At 44.0% G+C, this 18538-nt stretch overlaps 1 protein-coding gene and 1 pseudogene across 1 annotated transcript; both read right to left on the bottom strand.

Moving 5' to 3' along the window:
* Positions 1–3260: 3260 nt before the first annotated feature.
* LOC120652640 lies at positions 3261–6449 on the bottom strand. The gene is made up of 3 exons (XM_039930521.1): positions 6300–6449; positions 3584–4432; positions 3261–3470 (listed from the first exon to the last, which is right to left on the bottom strand). Exons 1-3 carry the CDS (start codon positions 6322–6324, stop codon positions 3415–3417), a joined length of 930 nt encoding a protein of 309 aa, XP_039786455.1. The 5' UTR covers positions 6325–6449; the 3' UTR covers positions 3261–3414.
* A 1031-nt stretch (positions 6450–7480) lies between these two features.
* Positions 7481–13808, bottom strand: LOC120652641 (annotated as a pseudogene).
* Between the last annotated feature and the right edge of the window lie 4730 nt (positions 13809–18538).

Consider the following 18538-nt stretch of genomic DNA (forward strand, 5'->3'; position numbering starts at 1 on the left):
GTGAAGATCACAATATCTTAACTGAAATATTTATTTCCAACATTCTCCCACTTGATCGAACGGTTAAGGCTAATGTTTGTATCATACTAATGTTCACCCTTAGTAGTAACAGAAAGTACCGGACCAATGCGTCGTCAGTAGCTTGATGCACTACTGGGACCCCATTACCCACAGTCTCACTGAAACACGTCGGTAGAACGCTTATTCGTTAGTTGGGAGTCATAATGGCCCTAAACCAGGACCTAAAGACTATCCACCAAACCCATATTAGTAACGTGCTACTTAAACACGTTCGGTGGTAAGCCTTTAGTGAGCGGATCCGCTAACATAGAATTAGTTCTTATGTGCTCAATCTTAATGGTTCGATCCTGGCATCTTTCTTTCACAACACGATATTTAAGGTCAATGTGTTTGGAAGCACCACTTGACTTGTTGTTACTCGAAAAGAATACTGCAGACTGATTATCGCAGTATAACGTTATAGGTTCCGTAATGCTGTCAATTACCTTGAGGCCCGGAATAAAATTCTTAAGCCAAACAGCCTGTCCAGTTGCTTCATAGCATGCCACAAACTCAGCTTGCATCGTCGACGCTGCAACTAAACTTTGTTTAGAGCTTTTCCATGATATAGCTCCACCAGCTAACATGTAGATATATCCTGATGTAGATTTCCTACTATCCACACATCCAGCAAAGTCAGCATCAGTATAACCCACAACTTCAAGATTATCTGATCTTCTGTATGTGAGCATGAAGTCTTTAGTGCCTTGGCAGTAACATAATGCCTTCTTGACACCAACCCAGTGGACCTTTCCGGGATTTTTCTGATATCTTCCAAACATTCCGGTAGCAAATGCTAAGTCAGGACGCGTACAGACTTGTGCATACATCAGACTTCCGACAGCTGAAGCATAAGGTATGTCCTTCATCTCATCTGATTCCAATTGGTTCTTAGGACATTGGGCTTCACTAAACTTATCGCCCTTCGCTAATGGAATAGGTGTGGCCTTACTCTTATCCATATTAAATCTCTTAAGCATTTTCTCAATATATGTCTTTTGAGACAATCCTAGTACTCCTTTGGTCCTATCTCGGTGTATCTCAATGCCCAGAACATAAGAGGCTTCACCAAGATCTTTCATATCAAAATTGGATGAAAGAAATCCCTTTGTCTCATGCAGCATACGCTTATCACTCCTTGCTAATAGGATATCATCCACATAAAGCACTAGAATTATAAATTTACCACCCTTTATCTTAGTGTAGATAAAATTATCCACGTCATTCTCCTTAAATCCGAATTTCTTAATCACTTGATCGAATTTAAGGTTCCACTGTCTTGACGCTTACTTAAGCCCGTAAATGGATTTCTTAAGTCTGCATCCTAAATGTTCCTTGCCCTTCACAACAAAACCTTCCGGTTGTGCCATGAAGATGGTCTCATCCAAGTCACCATTAAGGAACGCAGTTTTAACATCCATCTGATGTAGCTCTAAGTCATAATGAGCCACTAGCGCCATAACGATTCTGAATGAATCTTTCTTAGACACAGGAGAGAAGGTTTCATTATAATCAATCCCTTCCTTTTGTGTAAATCCTTTGGCTACAAGCCTTGCTTTGAATCGTTCGACATTCCCTTTAGAATCACATTTAGTCTTGTAGACCCATTTACAGCCTACTGGTTTGACTCCATTAGGAATATCTACCAGATCCCAAACATCATTGGAACTCATGGATTTAAGCTCTTCTTCCATGGCCTCAACCCATTTGGCAGAGTTCTCACATGATACTGCCTCTCTAAATGAGTTAGGATCATCAGCTTTCCCAATATCATACATGTCTTCACTTAAGTATGTTTCACAATCAGGGAAAACTGTCTGTTTCCTAGCCCGATGTGATCTTCTTAATGGTTCAATAGGCTGAGGTGCTGGTTGAGGTGCAGTCTGAGGCACCTCGACAGGGTTCTCAACTTCAGCATTAGGCACCATTTGCTCAGCTTGTTGTTCGCTCGCAGGATCAGGAGTTACTTCAACAGGCGGAGCAGCGCTAGTACTCTGAACAGGAGGCGTAATCTGAACAGATGGTGTACTCTGAACGGAAGGAACGAACAGCGGCACTAACTGAGGTGTTACTGTTTCTTGAATCATCGGGATGGGAAGCTCAGCCCGTATTTCTTCAAGATTTATTTCCCTCCTCGGAAAGCTCCCACTGATTCCTGCATCCTCTAGGAATACAGCCTGCCTGGTCTCAACGAACTTAGTGAAACGATCAGGACAGTAGAATCGGTATCCCTTAGACTTATCAGGGTATCCGATGAAATAGCAGCTCACCGTCTTATCATCTAATTTCTTTTGCTGTGGATTAAATAACTTAGCTTCGGCTGGACAGCCCCACACACGCAAATAATTAAGCGATGGTTTCTTCCCAAACCACAACTCATAAGGTGTTTTTGGCACGGATTTGGAAGGAACACGATTAAGTATGTGCGCAGCTGTTTTTAATGCTTCCATCCACAGCTCCACAGACAAAGTAGAATAACTAAGCATGCTACGTACCATGTCCATTAGTGTACGATTACGACGCTCAGCAACTCCGTTTTGCTGTGGTTCGCCCGGCATACTGTACTGGGCCTTTATACCATTCTCTTCAAGATACTTAGCGAATGGTCCAGATACTTGGCCGAATGGAGCATGTCTCCCATAATATTCACCACCTCGATCCGATCTCACTAATTTAATAGTGACATTATGCTGATTTTCCACTTCAGCCTTGAATATTTTGAATTTATCTAATGACTCGGATCGATCACGAATGGGGTAAATATAACCATAACGAGAGAAGTCATCTGTGAAAGTAATGAACGAGTCAAAACCATCAACAGACTTTACTGGGAACAGGCCACAAATATCAGTATGAATTATTTCTAATAGGCCCGTACTCCGAGTAGCTCCTTTCTTAATTGTCTTAGCGAATTTCCCCTTAATACAATCAACACATTGTTGATCGAAGTCTGAGAGATCTAATGAATGGAGTATCTCTTCTCTTATGAGACGCTCAATTCTCCCTCTCGAAATGTGGCCCAAACGACAATGCCACAATTTCGAAGAAGTCTCATCAGTACGCTTACGCTTATGCGATACATCATCCACATTCATTGCAGAATAAACTTTATCAAGAGAGAGCAAATAGAGATCGCCTTGCAAATGACCAAGGCCCACACTTAAATTATGAAATTTAATGTTGCACACTGAGTTGCCAAACTCACAAATATGTCCCGACTTATCTAAACGTGAAACAGAAATAAGGTTTCTCTTCAAACTGGGAACATAAAGAACATCATGCAAACTAAGGTTGAAGCCGCATGGTAACTCCAAATTGAAGCTCCCAATGCCTTCAACCTTCACTTCATTGCCATCAGCCACTCTTAGACTTCGCTCCCCCTCTCTTATAGTTCGGATCGAACTGAATACCTGCAGTGAATTGGAAATGTGCACAGTGGCACCTGAGTCAACCCACCAAGTATTGGGAGAAAAATTCACTAAGAATGATTCATCAATAAAAGATACATAATCAGTAATTGTACCTTTGTTCTTAAGCCACTCCTTAAATCCATGGCAATCCTTCTGCTCATGTTTAGGTGACTTGCAGAACTTGCACAGCCTCTCATTAGAGGTCTTCTTATGTGACACGGCCTTGCTCTTATGGCCCTTAAACTTTCTCTTATGCAGCCTGCTGCTGCCAGACTCAGCCTGATGCTTAGGAGTGTTGCTCATGCTAACACGCCCAAAGCGCTCGCTGACCATGTTGACAGCATCCTTCATCCTTTCAGCTTTCTGCCTTTCTTCTTCCTCAACACAGTAGCTAATGAGCTCAGCCATGCTCCAAGTCGCCTTCTGAGTGTTGTAGCTTATTTTGAAGGGACTGTACTGTGCTGGCAGAGAAGTCATGATGAAGTGCACCAGAAAACCATCAGAGATAGCCATATCCAGTGTCTTCAGCTTATTTGCCATGTCACACATGCTCATAATGTGCTCCCTGATTCCACTTTGCCCATCATACTGTGAAGTCAGCATCTTCATGATCAGGGTGCTAGCATAAGTCTTGGAAGAACTCTTAAAGTTCTCCTCCACCTTGGCAAGGTATGCCTTGGCGCTCAGCTCATTACCATCCTGGTCCTTATCAGGAATAGCACCACAGATGGCCGGTGTGATCGTGTTCTTAATGATCATGTTGGCCATCCTGTCTGATCTCTCCCACTTCTCAATGGCAGTACGATCACCATTGGGATCAGCGGGCTCTGCTGGCTTGTCTTGACGTAAGGCGAGATCATACTCACACACAGCAATGGCCACCTGAACATCTTTATACCAGCTTGGATAGTTGGTGCCATTCAGGGGCTCAATGGACTTCAGGTAGCCCGTCACAGTGTTCACTGAAAATCATGAGAATAATAACTTAATTAAACTCACAATTAAGATGCGCATAAGAAGTATGATATTAACCCTACGATGGTCTGATTAAAATCATACATAAATTTCAATTTGCATCACCGATGGGGAAAACAAACGAAATTTATCATTAAAACTCGTAATTAAATCAACGATGGTCAGAATTAATTACAAGTGCTCTAAATAAACTTCCCGATGGTTCCATTTAAATAGAGTGCATCTTAATTGCTTATGGTGGAAGAACATAATTTTCAGTGAATAAATGCAATTAAAACATAATTAAAAGCATTTACATAACTCATGGAAATTAATTAATATAATGCTGGTAATAATAAGTGCAACAAAAATAATTAAAGCCTTTAAACATAACAGCAATTAAAAATTAAGCTTAAATCATAAGAAACAGTAAAAGAATAAGGCTTTAATATTAAATGGGCTAAAACTCATGAAAACAGCCCAAAACATCCCATTCGCGCGGCCCGTTAAGCCCAGTCAGCCCATTTGGCCCAACTGCCCACAAACCCTAACGTGAAGCGATCTGGACCGTTTGTTCCGATCGGACGGCTGTAAACTGACGCCAACTAATATAAATGGAGTCCCGGTCGGAAAACCCTAACACAGCCTCACTCCTCTTTTCTCCTCAGTCACGAGCCGCCGCAGCTCTGCCCCTTCACGCGCTCGGGCCGGCCGCCGCCTGGCTCTCATGCGCCGGAACGCGTGCCAAGGGCGCCGCGCGCCCAGCGCTGGTGGGGAAACTCGTCCCCGCAACCCCGTGCGGCCGCCGCCTCATGCGCCTGTGGCGCGCACCAGCAGGCCCCAGCCAGCAGCAGCGCTCTTGCTCAGGCCGCGGCCTCGTGGGCCCGCGGCCGCCGGCCGCGTTCGCGTGCGCCGAGCGCGGGCCGTTAGCCGCCGCCTGCGCGCCTCATGCGTGGGCCCGCGCCGCGCCGTGGAGCCGCCGCCAGCTTATGCGCGTGTGGCGCGCACCAGCGGGCCCCGCGGTGTGAGCTCCGGCCGCCGCTGCAGCTTGACGCGGGCGCTGCAGCCCTCAAGGCGCCGCCTTGGGCCACGCGTGCCGCCTGCGCGTGCTGGCTGCTCTGGCCCAGCCGGCCTTCTCATGGCGCCACCGCGGGCCCTTCCGCCGGCGCCGCGTGCGCTCAAGCCGCGCGCGGCTCCGTCGGGAAGGCCCTGCCGTGGTGCTCAGCAGCGTGTGTACTCATAGCCACAGGTAAGTGCTCTTTCAATCTTAGGGTTAGGGTTAGGGTTCATCACGGGATTTGGGGATTTCTTATACGATCTGAAAAATTGCTTTTCCTCTTTCTTCTACATGCTTACTGATGCATCAATCTCATGAGTTTGGATCTAATTTGCGGAAGTTAACTTAACAGAGGCATAAATTAGGGAAAAAACAGTCAGCAAACTTAAACCCTAACCTTAATTACTTGATTTAATCATGACATTAACTTAAACTGATTCATTAGTCAGGCATGATTGCATCTAATCCGAGACACTTAGCATTAACAGATCAAGATTAATCTTAAACTTGACCTAAACCGAATTAGATTAGATCTAATCTCGTGATCAGAAACTTAATTAACCATGATTTAGATCTAATCACGCATAATTAACACGTAAAAACCATTATGCAGGATCTAATTGCATCTTAAACCGACGAAAATCAGAGGCATAAACATACTCAAAAAATTGACCGTGCATGACTAGGTTAAGATGGCTTTGATACCGATTGTTAGAATTAGCCAGGCTTAAACATTAGAGGCTAATAACCCAAGATCTTAACATAACCTAGTTCATGACAAATCAATCTAATGCGGAATAAATTGGTAAATATTATACCAGCGTTAGCAGTTGCAGCAGCCATTTACGCCTGATCCGTAGAGGAAGTAGGCGTTCTTGTCGGTGTAGAAGACGCAGCAGCGAATCGGCGTCCTCCGGGCGCCAAACGGGAGTGTTTGGCCTTCCAAACCCCTCCAGTGCCCTTAGCGATCAGACTAGCGGTGGCTAGGGTTTTAGAATGACGTGAATGGGTTGATTAAGGTGCTAACCACGACCTTATATTTATAGGCACTGTGGGGCTGGGGCCAGCCTCTGGAAACGGGCCTAATGGGCCTGCTGATCACAGCCCATTAGGGTTATATCATTAGGTTTCCTTAATCACGTTATATGGTTTAAACGCTTCCTTAATAGTGAAGATCACAATATCTTAACTGAAATATTTATTTCCAACATGCGTGTGTGTGATGGCTGCGCCGGCTTTCCCGGGCAGAGCCTCCGAAAGCGCGCGGTGGCTTTGAGTGCGGCCGGAGCCAAAGGATGATCGACGGGCGGATGGGTTCGATCGGTGGATCAGATGGTATGGCTCGCGGCGCCTGGAAGGAAAGGTCCGTGCCCAATTGCCGGATCGGCGCACGGGGAACCCCGGTCGCTTCGGTGCCAAACCACCTGCACCTGCCTGACCTGACCTGACCTGACCTGACCGCTTCTTCTTTCGTCGGGAGCGCGCGCGGCCTGCTTTGGTGATGATGGGAACGTTTCGCTGCTCCGTTCTTTCCGCTCGCTTCCGAGCCAAGCCGCTCTGCCCCGCTCGATCGGGGAAGGGTTCGTGTGGTCTCATGATGGCACGCCCGGATGAGGATGGTAAGCTCAAGGGGTGGTGAAAGCGAGGAGGACGGTAATCATGGGATCGCGGGACAAACTGACACCAGCGCCTCGCTGCTCGGCAGCGTGCAGTACAGGAACGCCGCCTTCTTCGGTTGGCACGTGGGACCGACCGCGTGCTCTGCTCCCCGACCGTCTTCAGTTTAAAAGGAAAAGAGTCGTGGGTCCAACCTAGCGCCCGGCCCAGAAGCTCTACTGGGCTATCGGGACTGCTGGCATGCTCCCGGCCCAACTGACATGCAACTACCCGTTCAGCACAAGAGAGATGGCTTCATGAAGAAGCGGACATGCAGCGCACTAGCTGACTAGCATTGCTCCATTTACCACATCCCAGCCTTGCATGATGACAGCAGACAACATGAACGAAGATATGCTGAGACGGCATTTCCGATAACTTCACAATGACTCCGATTATTTGTACATTATTCCGTTCAATAAAACAAGGGTGTGTAGCACACAACATGGCCGTATCACCTTCGCCTGGATCCCCTTGCCTTGCGCTCCGCGCCTCTAGTAGGCTTTGTCTTGGCTTTCGGTACGGCGCACTTGGGGCACAGCCAATCGTCGTCGGGGACAGCGTCCAGGGGAGGCTCGCAGCAGTCGATGTGCATACCCATCCCACAACCTGTTTCGCCGTCCTCGTCGCCACAGATCAGCATATCACTTCTCCCCGGTCCTTGCGCCCGCACGCCGAGCAACTCAGGTCCTCCGGATCGTCTTCGTCTTCCGACTGTTGCGTCTCCTCGGTGGCCATCTCGTCCTGCTTCTTCTTGAGTTTCTCGAGGGACTTATTGGCCAGATTGTTCGTCTTGAAGAGAACGTGTCGGTCGAGGGGGTGGCCAGGCTTGCAGACGTACTCAACCAGATAATCGGCACTGACACAGGGGATACCGTGCCGGATGAACTCCTGAACCCATGCGTCTGCTCTTGGTATGCTCGCTGATACCACAGCGAAATCAACTCCAGAGTCTAGAAATCGAGTGTATGGTGGTGATGTTGCCAATATGATGCCATCACCAGCTTTTATGGCGCGCTTCACTGTATCCTGGCAAGAAGAGGAACACTAATTTTAGACAGAACAAAACAAAATTGTCAGATGAGTTGATTAAGCAAAGAACACTTACCAACGTTGGTAATATGAGCTGTCCATAGACAACAATCTGCATTCCATAGAAGGCACCATGTCCCATCTGTTGCCTTATATTTCGCCATTTTCTGGGTGCATCAAAACTGATTGTTTCTCCATCATTAAGGCCTGTACCAAACCATTCAAATGGTTCTTCATCCAGAAACTTGCCTGCCTCAATGCAGGATGTCAAGTACTCTCTCTTGAGTATCCACCTAATTGGAGAAAGAAGCTGAGACCATTCAGATTTTGTGAAAAATTTGCAAGACAATCCTAAAATGATGATAAAATGTTGACATAATAAACTAGCAAATAATGTTCAGTTGTCAAGCCAATCCATACAGTTGTACACATATCTCACACTGATAAAGAGCCATACAATAAATGTTAACAAATACTTTAAGATGCAGAATCTTAATAACCTAGATAGCTCTAACCTGCCTGCTGCAGCTGCTGCAAAGAACTTCTCAGTTCTCTTAAGAGGATCTGGGGCAATGAAATGTGTTGCTTCGTATGTCCAATGATGTGAATCCCTACAAACTCGTCCCTTCAGGTGTCTAAGAATTGAGCGATACTCCCTTCTCTGCTCCCGATCTCCACTTAAAATAAATAAGGAAGGTTCACTCAAGATCAAGGCTCCAGGTTCATTTCCTTTTACCCTTTGGAGCTCACTGAGCACTAGTGTGTGTTTCTCAATTGATTTTGCATCTGATTTGGAACACAAACTGCCAGTTCTATTTAATTTAGAGTTGAGATTACTACAGTGTAGTCTGTTCTCCTTTTCATGATATGAAGTCGGAACTTTATTTCTTTTGCTGCTTCTCAACTTAGAACTGTGTGGTCCTTCTTGCTTGTCTACATCTCTTATCATATCCTTATTGGATTCCTCAGAGTCCTGATCAGCAGTTACTTTGTTGATATTGCATGAAATCTCTTCGACTCTCTTTGATGAGACAGCTTTTGCTACAGATGCAACGGTACTACCAACTTTACCACATTTGCTGCCTGACTTGTCTTCTACAGTTTTTATTTTCCTCTTGGGAACTGCATTTCTAATTCTGACATTCGATATGGTCTTGGGGGTAAGTGTTCCACAGTCACTAGCACTTGCACAACTAGAAAGATTTTTAGGGCATTCCTCAACATTGTCTGAGGGAAACAAGTCATCAAACAATGAACCAGACGCCAGTCTCACTTTTGTCAACCAATGTTTCATTGCTCGTGATGGTGTCAGATTTCCGTGACCTCTTCGCACTATTCCTTACTCTGGTGTTTGGTAGTTTCTTCGGCGAACTTCTTTGATGTTCATCAGCATTTTCAGTGTCAAAAATCTTTTTGGGGTTTATCTCAATATTTTCTTGAGAATTCACTTTACCGAATTCCAATCTAGAAGCTAGCCGTGCGTCATTTATCTTGGCGCAAGCATTTCGTGTCCTCTTTGCTACAATATCTGTCATTCCACAAATCAGTGTTTTCTTTGGAGGATTTGTTTTGAGTTCAGCTGCACTTGCCGAGATGCAGCCTTTTTTAGAGGCTTGATCAACATGTTCATGAGGAATAGCAAGCCATGACTCAGGAACGACTTTCTTACCACTGTTAATAGCTGATCCTTCAGCCTCAATACCAGCACCTCGAGGCCTCTTGGCACCTACATTCCTTCCAACATGAGTTGCTACTTGCTTTGAATTACTGGTTTCACCAAGAGCTTTGCTTGAAGTGTCTTGAAATTGTTTTTTGCCTTCTTTCACATTGGCATCAGACACCACCTTCTCAAGTTCTGAATTTGATGCCACTGCCACTACATTATCATTGACTTTGAGTGGATCCGTTATCTTGGTGCCAGCATTTCCAGAAGAGGAAACGACGTGTGAATTACTTGAACTGCGTACAGATTTGTCATGTGCCTGATCCTCTGTGCGGGCACTTCCTATCTCATGCAAGCAATCTTGATTCACTGCATTACCACTACCTTGTGTATCTTCCCGGTCCTTATTTTGAAAGGAGAAACTGGACCTTGTCCTTCCATCTGGAACAGTGGGTGAAGGACTCGCGGTGCATTTGTTTTCTGCCATTGCTTTGAGTGACATTCTTGCTATCGGTAAAGATTTTACATTCTTATCACTTGAAGAAGATTCAGGAAGCTTGATTCCATTAATGGGACCACCATGCTTGAGAGAAGTCTTCCTAGATCTTGTTTTTCTGCTTGTAGATAAGCTGAATCGTTGCTTTCCGAAACTAACAGCATTAGCTTCAGCATCAGATGCATCACTCAGCCAACTAACAGGGGAGACTAATTCTTCCTTTTGCAAATTTAGGCTAGATGGGGAGACTAAGCTTTTTCTTTTCTGAGCATATGCACCATCTAGTCCATCCACAGTCTTAATATTTTCATTGCCTTTCATGCTCTGAACGTCAGCATGCTCAAAAGCCTTTTGATGTCCTATTTGTAATGAAGAAACATTGGAGTCAACTCTTGGTGTGCTTTCTTCAGCCTTCTTAGGTGATGTCATATGGTTAACTGAACGCCCTTCCAGTGACAATGACTTCTGAGAAGCCTTTTTAGAGTTCCTTGTGTTCTTGATGCTGTTGGATTTGGAATCACCTCCTGATTTCGGATCGGACTCATGATTGGTGACCTTGTCATCAGTAGTTAACCAACCAGCACCTGTGACATCAATACCTGAAGGTTCATCCTTCTCCTGATGTTGCCATCTGTTAACTTTTGATGAATTGAGATCATTCACAGATTGGTTTCCTCTTGAAGGGCTGGTGAATAGGACGTTACTAACATGAATCTGATCATGATTGGAAGAAGATTTTTCAGAAACATTATCCGTATGGCCAATTAGAATGCCTGGAGTCCCATTTAAGGTATTTAAATGATGATTACTAAAAGCAGTCACTTTGCTGGAGCTTCTAGGGCCTAGAATACCACTTGCATGGTCCTGTGTCTTTACACCAACATATTTTTCTTCAGCTTTCTGCACATTCAGGATATTTGTGTTTCTTTCTACAGAGTTATCTCTCTTTTGACTGAGGCCAAGTGAAGTTTGAATGGGTGCAAGGACATCATGTGTCTTGCTGCTTTCATTTTCTGTCCTCATGATATGACCAGGTGGGCTTTGAATGGGTGCAAAGGCATCAACCTTAGCAGAAACTACAATCGTAGAGTTAGCGTTGCTTTGACCTGTGACGGCATATGTCTTGCTGTCTGCATATTCTGTCTTCATGACATGACCAGGGCTGTTCAAATTCCTTCCCGCAACCGCCTGTCTATTGCCACTGGGAGTGATAGGTGATTGCTTTGATACATCGACATCAGGCTTCACAAAAGCTTCCTCACAATTTTTTGAGTTCGGGGTGCACTTGACATTGGACCTACTGTTCAATGGCCTTGGACTTGCAGCTTCTCCTTCATGTTCAGAGTCATTGGCTTGTGCGTCCATTAACTCTAGATCCCAAGTGCTGAATAACAAAAATAGCCAGAATTAATTTTCAGCGCATTCTAAATCTGTGTGATCAGGAAATTCAAAAGAAATCTTCAAAGAACAAATATGCAATGTTACTTACCTTTTACTATAATCATCAACTGGGAGAATTTCCCATGCCTTTAAGCTGAAATAAAGAAGAGGATGAGTCAAAACATAAGCAATCTTGTTAACAAACTGGTTTTCTAGTTAAGTCAGGAGAGGCGATTGTGAAATACCAGTCTTCCAACCACCGGTGATTAACAAGTTTGATGTTCACCTTTTTCGCAACCTCATACTTTTCACCTAGCATTATATGAAAAAAAGAAGTGTCAAATTCAACAGAACTTTACAGAACTATCTGAATCAATGTATCACTGTATGCCTGGAGAAAAAAGAAATGACCAAAAGTGTATACATCTCATAGGCATGTCATGATTTATGTCAATGGATTACTTTCCTGATTCTTTATGTATAATTTATAGTTGTAAGTTATGATTTTTTTCCAGTTTTCTAGAAAAAAAAGGAAACATGGTTGATGAGGTTAAACCTTTGTATGGTTCACATAAAAATTAAACAGAAGAAAGGCCCAAACTGTTATGGGATCAACGCATTGTACAACCAAAAAACAGATGATGAGCTACAAATGTACATTACAAACAAACTTGGAAACACAGCTGCCATTTCGAACTAGATATAAAATTCTTAATTGATCATTCGAATCACTTATTAGAAAGAGTAACTTGCATCTCACATCAAAGAACATGGTAAACAATATAAGGACAGCTTTGTTAAACAAGGAGAAGGCAACACTTATAAAGTTCCTTGGAACGAAAGGAAGCAGAACAAATTGCTTATTGTAACAAAGTTCAGCATAATATCTATATGTATGTCATGGATTTACCAATAAAAGAAATAACTCACCTTCAAATTTATAGCAAATAAGGTGAGTGACGGCATTTGCTAACAAAGGTTTGGAGAATCGTGCTCCCATTAAAGAAACCATTTTCTGCATAAAAGAAATAGAAGATTATCGCCTCAATATAATTTAACATAACAAGCGCAAATACAGTACCCAGGAGCTTATGTGTGAATGCAACACATTAATTTCTTAGTTGGATGCAGAATGTACAACAAATTTAACTAAATTTATGCATCTACTTCATCTAGTTCCAATATGTGTCACTCTGAGTTGTGTGCATCGGACTGTTTAAACTATGGCAACAGGGTATCCCATTATGTGAAATCATTCCATTTGTTACAAATTAGATAAAATTGGGAGGTTGTTACCATTATGTATTCGCGATAGTTTCTTTGGTAACCCGTCAAGCAAATAAGCAGTGATTGCACACCCAGTATTCCCTTCGAATGTCTCACCGGCCAATAGATAACCTGGCAAAAGCTAAACATTACCAGGTCACAAAACTAAACCATGGCCCCGATGCAGAAATGGGAGCATATGCGCCCGAACAGTTAGCAGCAAAAACCAACCCTCTCAGTATCAGCAAGTGCCCCGCGATCCAAGCTGTCCTCCACCCACTGCTCGCTGATGACCTTCTTCCCCGCTGCTCGCGCGGCCACGCACGTCGGGTCATCCTGCGCCAAAAAAAAAAATCAAATCAGAGCCCACCCGCCAGCCAAACAGCCAAGACAGGTAGAAACCAATTTGCAAATCCAACTCACGTAGAAGAGGTTCGACACGACCACGTGCGTGCACCCGTTGCCCGACGGCCCGGCGTCGGCGCCGCCGCGCCGCTCCATCTCCGAACGGTACTGCACGCGCACGCCGTCGGAACTTATCAGCCGCCGGTGGAACGAATCAAGCCAATCGTCGCAAACCCGCAGACAAACTGAAGCAGCGAAAGCAAAATGCGAGGACGAGGCGTGGGGATGCCGCGGACGCACCTGGGACGCGACGTCGCCCTCGAATCCAACGAGGAAGAAGCGGACGCCGTCGAACAGGTGTTGGTCGCCGATGTCGTCGTCCGTGCCGGGCGAGGCCATGCCGGCGAACCGAATGGGGGTTAGGGTTTGGGTTTGGGGATTTTTCGCGCCCGAGCTTGTGCGTGCGTCGGCTTACAGGGGAAGATTCGAGAGCCGGTCAGGAAGAGGGAAATCAAATTGGGATCTCGATTTGGGAGGGAAACGAAACTTTTTTTTTTTTGGCTTCAAGCCGTCAAGGTATTTAGGTCTTTGGGCCTCGTTTTCGTTCTCTATGTTTTAGCTGGGTGTGGGCTTGTGTGGTTTCTCGAGCGTTTTTTTTTATTTTTATATTTTTCAAAATTGTTTTTTACAGAAATATATTTTCGGTTTCACAATTTACAGGTTTGTACCCTTATCGCTTGGCAGGGGGCCGGTAGAGGACTATATGTAATTAAAATTTCTGTTTTATCGCATGGAGTCCCCTACCGCCCGGCGGGGGGCGGCAGGCTCCCACTCCCAATATAAAAGCCGAGGTCCCCCACACATGCATTTCCAGCAAACAACATCCATAGAGGGAAAAAGGAGAGACGTGGGGTGAGGGAGAGAGTTGCAACAGCGAAACATTGCTGGATTCCGCACTTGTAATCTGCAGGTAAGTTACGTATGAATCCATTAATATTGTATTACAGACTTGTTTTCTAAATAAATTATAAATTAAAATAGAATTAAGTTTTGGATAGTGAAATATAGTATTAAACTTATTTCTAAAAATTGCAGCATAAGGCAATGGCTGCCTCCAATTTTGGAGGATTTTCATGGACCGAAGAAAAATCTAGTATAATACTTGAGATCATGACACATCTTGTAATTAGTAAGAAGTTGGATGTATTAGCGGATGGTACGATAGAGATGGTGTTGTCAAAATTAGTTCAGTTTAAAGATTTCACATTGTTTCGAGATATTACAACGCAAGATGTAAAGAAACACCTGCTAGAACATCGGAAGATATATATGAGGGTATGTGAACTAGCGAGTCATCCTAATGTTATTGGATTCTTACAAAGTACTAGTAAGATATGGATGCGGTCAGAGGTGTATGAGATGCACATTAAGATAACTCTTATTCAGTTCTAATCCCGCCCGTCATTCGTAATCCATATTTACGAAATAGTAAAATTATTGTGTAATTATATGCTAGGATTACCGCGAGGACACGGAGTTGATTAACAAATCGATACCAAATTTTCGTAAATTGGTATGTATCTTCGGTGGAGTTATGCCGCAAACTAGACGAATGAGATGGAAAAAATCTTCGGGTTATAGTTTTTGGCCTCCGCAAGAACAGATGACCGGAGATTCGTCAAGTCATGCTGCACCACCTCAAGCAACAACGTGAATCTTCAAACGTTCAAGAAACCAGTACCAGCTTTCTGTGTTCTCATTCTCAACAAAAACAAAGGCGATGAGAACTATCTGCTTGTTGCAATCAATTCCGATCGTCATCAATATTGTTCCCTTATATTTTCCTGTCAGAAAAGTGCCGTCAATACACAGAACAGGAAGGGAGTAAATAAAGGCCCTCACACATGCACCAATGCAGAAGAAAACTCGCAGCAAAATGCTTGGCCCCCCTGACAAGCTCGGTACACTGTATGTATCATAAGCACTTTCCAGGATTTCTGTGCACAATTACTTCAAGCATACGAGGTAGGTTGTCATATGAAGCCTCGTAAGTGCCAAACCGCATCTAAAACACTTTTTGTTTAGCACGCCAAGCCTTTGCATAACTGATCACATACTGGAAATTCTGTTCAATGTCCCTAATTATCAATGCAGGCTCGCAATCCATTTTGTCAAGAATCACCACATACATCTTTTTAGCCACGAAGATAGATGTGATATTACGGTGATGTCCCACAACACCTGTCAATCTACAAGTATGTGGTGTAACAATTGAACATTCCCAGTGTGTTTTGAACTTCCCCTTGTAGGCATGCACTCGCCATGTACAGTCTCTATCTGCACACCTCACCTCGTATTCTTTGCTGCTAGACTTCAACACTCTGAATTCCTTCCTCAGAGATATAGCCCAGACCTTCACAACATCCTTCACATATTCAATGGTACGATACTTTGCCCCTTGTATGACCTCATTCACTCTGTATTCAAACTCCGGACATCTAATATCTTGTACCTCTGGATTCCCAAAACCCTCTTCACGCCATTCACCTAGCACTAGGAAGCGCTCATCGTCCTCATCGTCCGATGAGTCCCCACATTGCTCTATTATTTGTGCGTCTTGGTCTTCTTTCTCCATGTCCTCCACAATTTCAGGTATCCGCTCGCCTTCATCTGCTAAACCTTGTGGTTCTGGTTCTGTAGTTTGTATGTTCTCTTCTTCTTTATCCTCTTCTAACTCTTCATTCACCTCATATGTTGTGTGTGTTGATCCTTCACCTAAATCACCGACCTTCTGGTGAATCTAAATTACCATTGCGAGAGGCCACCCTCTTTGAAGAGCTGCCTGCATGTAATGTTTTCATTCTTCCGTACTACTTATAAGCGTCAACTCCCAGAAATCCCCATTTGTTTCCCAGGAAGTCACGGTATGAACCGTAAGCAAATGAGTCTTTGGATTCACATTGAACTTCCCGTGAAGCCACTTGCGTATGGAACCAAAACTCCTCTCTAGGGGTTTATCTAGACTGCACTGTCTTCGTTCCAATGATGATAGATTTACTCCATAGAAATCACGAGTAATTCTATAGAAATCACCGTAATGAACTTGAAACGCCACCTTGCTCGACATATCTGGCCATCCAAAGACTTAATTTTAATTAAACCAGTTTCTAAAACCATGGTACGACTTCAATTATAACTACTGATACGAACACTAAGCGGTTACAATTATAAAAAAACACTAACTATAGAATTAAAAATCTAAAAAATTAGAATGACAAAGTTGAGAAATATTGGTTATCTGCGGTTCGGATCCAAAATCTGGCAGGGCTTTGCTGTTGCAACTCCCTCTCTAACCCCACGTCTCTCATTTTTCCCTCTATGGATGTTGTTTGCTGCAAATGCAGGTGTGGGGGGACCTGGGGGGACCTCGGCTTTTATATTGGGGGTGGGAGCCTGCCGCCCCCCTGCCGGGCGGTAGGGGTACAAACCTGTAAATTGTGAAACCAAAAATATATTTATGTAAAAAACGATTTTGAAAATATTAAAATGAAAAAAACACGGTTTCTCGAACATAGGGACCTGGCTGGACTGGGCTTTTTGTCTGAACCTTGTATCTACTAGGCCCGTGGATTTGTTAGTCCTTTTACTTTCTTATGTTATATCTATACATACTGTACGTGGTGTATAACTGTATATGTACAGAAGTGCAGCACATTCAGGTCGCAATTCGTGTCGGTAGTAATCTGGTTTTAGTAAAGTGCAGCAAATTCCTAATCGCACACTTATTTTGCTACATTTTGCTGCCACTAGTTCTTAATTTGTGGTATACTGCTGGTACACCACGTTTCGATCACGCTCCATGCCAATTCCTATGTTTCCTGATAATACGATAACTTCTCAGTTAACTTGGAGGTTTGTATTGGTTTAACCTATACGATGTCCCTTACCTTGTCGGTTCAGATATTCTACTCCGTTATATACATTTTAAAATTCAAAAAGGAATAAATGGGATGTAGCTCAGATGGTAGAGCGCTCGCTTAGCATGCGAGAGGTACGGGGATCGATACCCCGCATCTCCACCCTTTTTCTGTCCCGTCTGCTCCTTTTTCCTGATGATGAATTAGCGTTTTGCGGCCGAGTGAACTCTGAACTATGCTCATTCTGCTCCTTTTTCCTATGATGAATTAGCGTTTTGCGGCCGAGTGAACTCTGAACTATGCTCATGCTCAGTGCTTGCCATCCACTGCATTTAAACATTAAGCTACCGAACAATGACATTCTGATCTTAATAACGGACAAATATGTAGTGTTCATCCTACTCTTCCCTCGATCTCCTTTCTTAGAGCAAGTATATTGGTGTCGTTTTTAAAACGGTCTCATGCAGTGACACATAATCTTGAGACGACGTACTAGACGAACTTCTACAATAACTTATCTTTTTAGTTGTCTCATAGTTATACCACATCCCTTAATTTGTGGATGAAATAAAAAATATTTTGAGTTGCATGGTAACAACAACTCATATAATGATGGAAAGTAGTCTCATACTCCTAAATTTTAGTCTATGAGGCGGTTGTTTTGCTAGACAACCACCACATTGCTCTCTCTCCTCCATATCACCAAAAATCCTATGTGGCATTACATGAGACGAGTTATGAGACAGATGATGTATAGCAATGTACCTGCCCTTACGCGGTTGAGCAAATCTCAAGCCTAGACGTTAGCTGCTTGGAACGTTGCCATCAGTCGTCACACCAATGGATCGCCATGACGCCATCCTATCTGAAGTCGACCTGTCAGTTCAGAACTTCAGATGATCTGCTGCATCTCCTGTTCTCCGATCCGAAACCCCTCATGCCTGTCGAAGAAAAGAAAATGCAGAGCTTTCATTCGTCGGCGGCGTCAATATGGATGCTGAGCAAGCACGTAGTTAGTATTAGCTGGTAGCCTGGTACGACAACCAACTGCCCAGCTACTAATGGATCCATGAAATTGCCAAATGCCATATGCTCTTATGGCTAAAATCAATGGCTGTTTGCGTCAGAGTATCAGACCACGCCCACAGAAAAGCCTGTTCAAGGGAGATCCACAAAGGACCCGGTTTCATTAGTAAATCTTTTGCAGTCTAGGTAGCATATATACGAACTTTGTTTAGGCCTGAGGCAGCTGTACTTTAACATGAAAAAAAAAAACTAGCTAGGATTGGCAAGAAAAAGGTT

The sequence above is a fragment of the Panicum virgatum genome, chromosome 9K (genome assembly GCF_016808335.1).
Source record: "Panicum virgatum strain AP13 chromosome 9K, P.virgatum_v5, whole genome shotgun sequence".
In the NCBI taxonomy this organism is placed as follows: Eukaryota; Viridiplantae; Streptophyta; class Magnoliopsida; order Poales; family Poaceae; genus Panicum; species Panicum virgatum.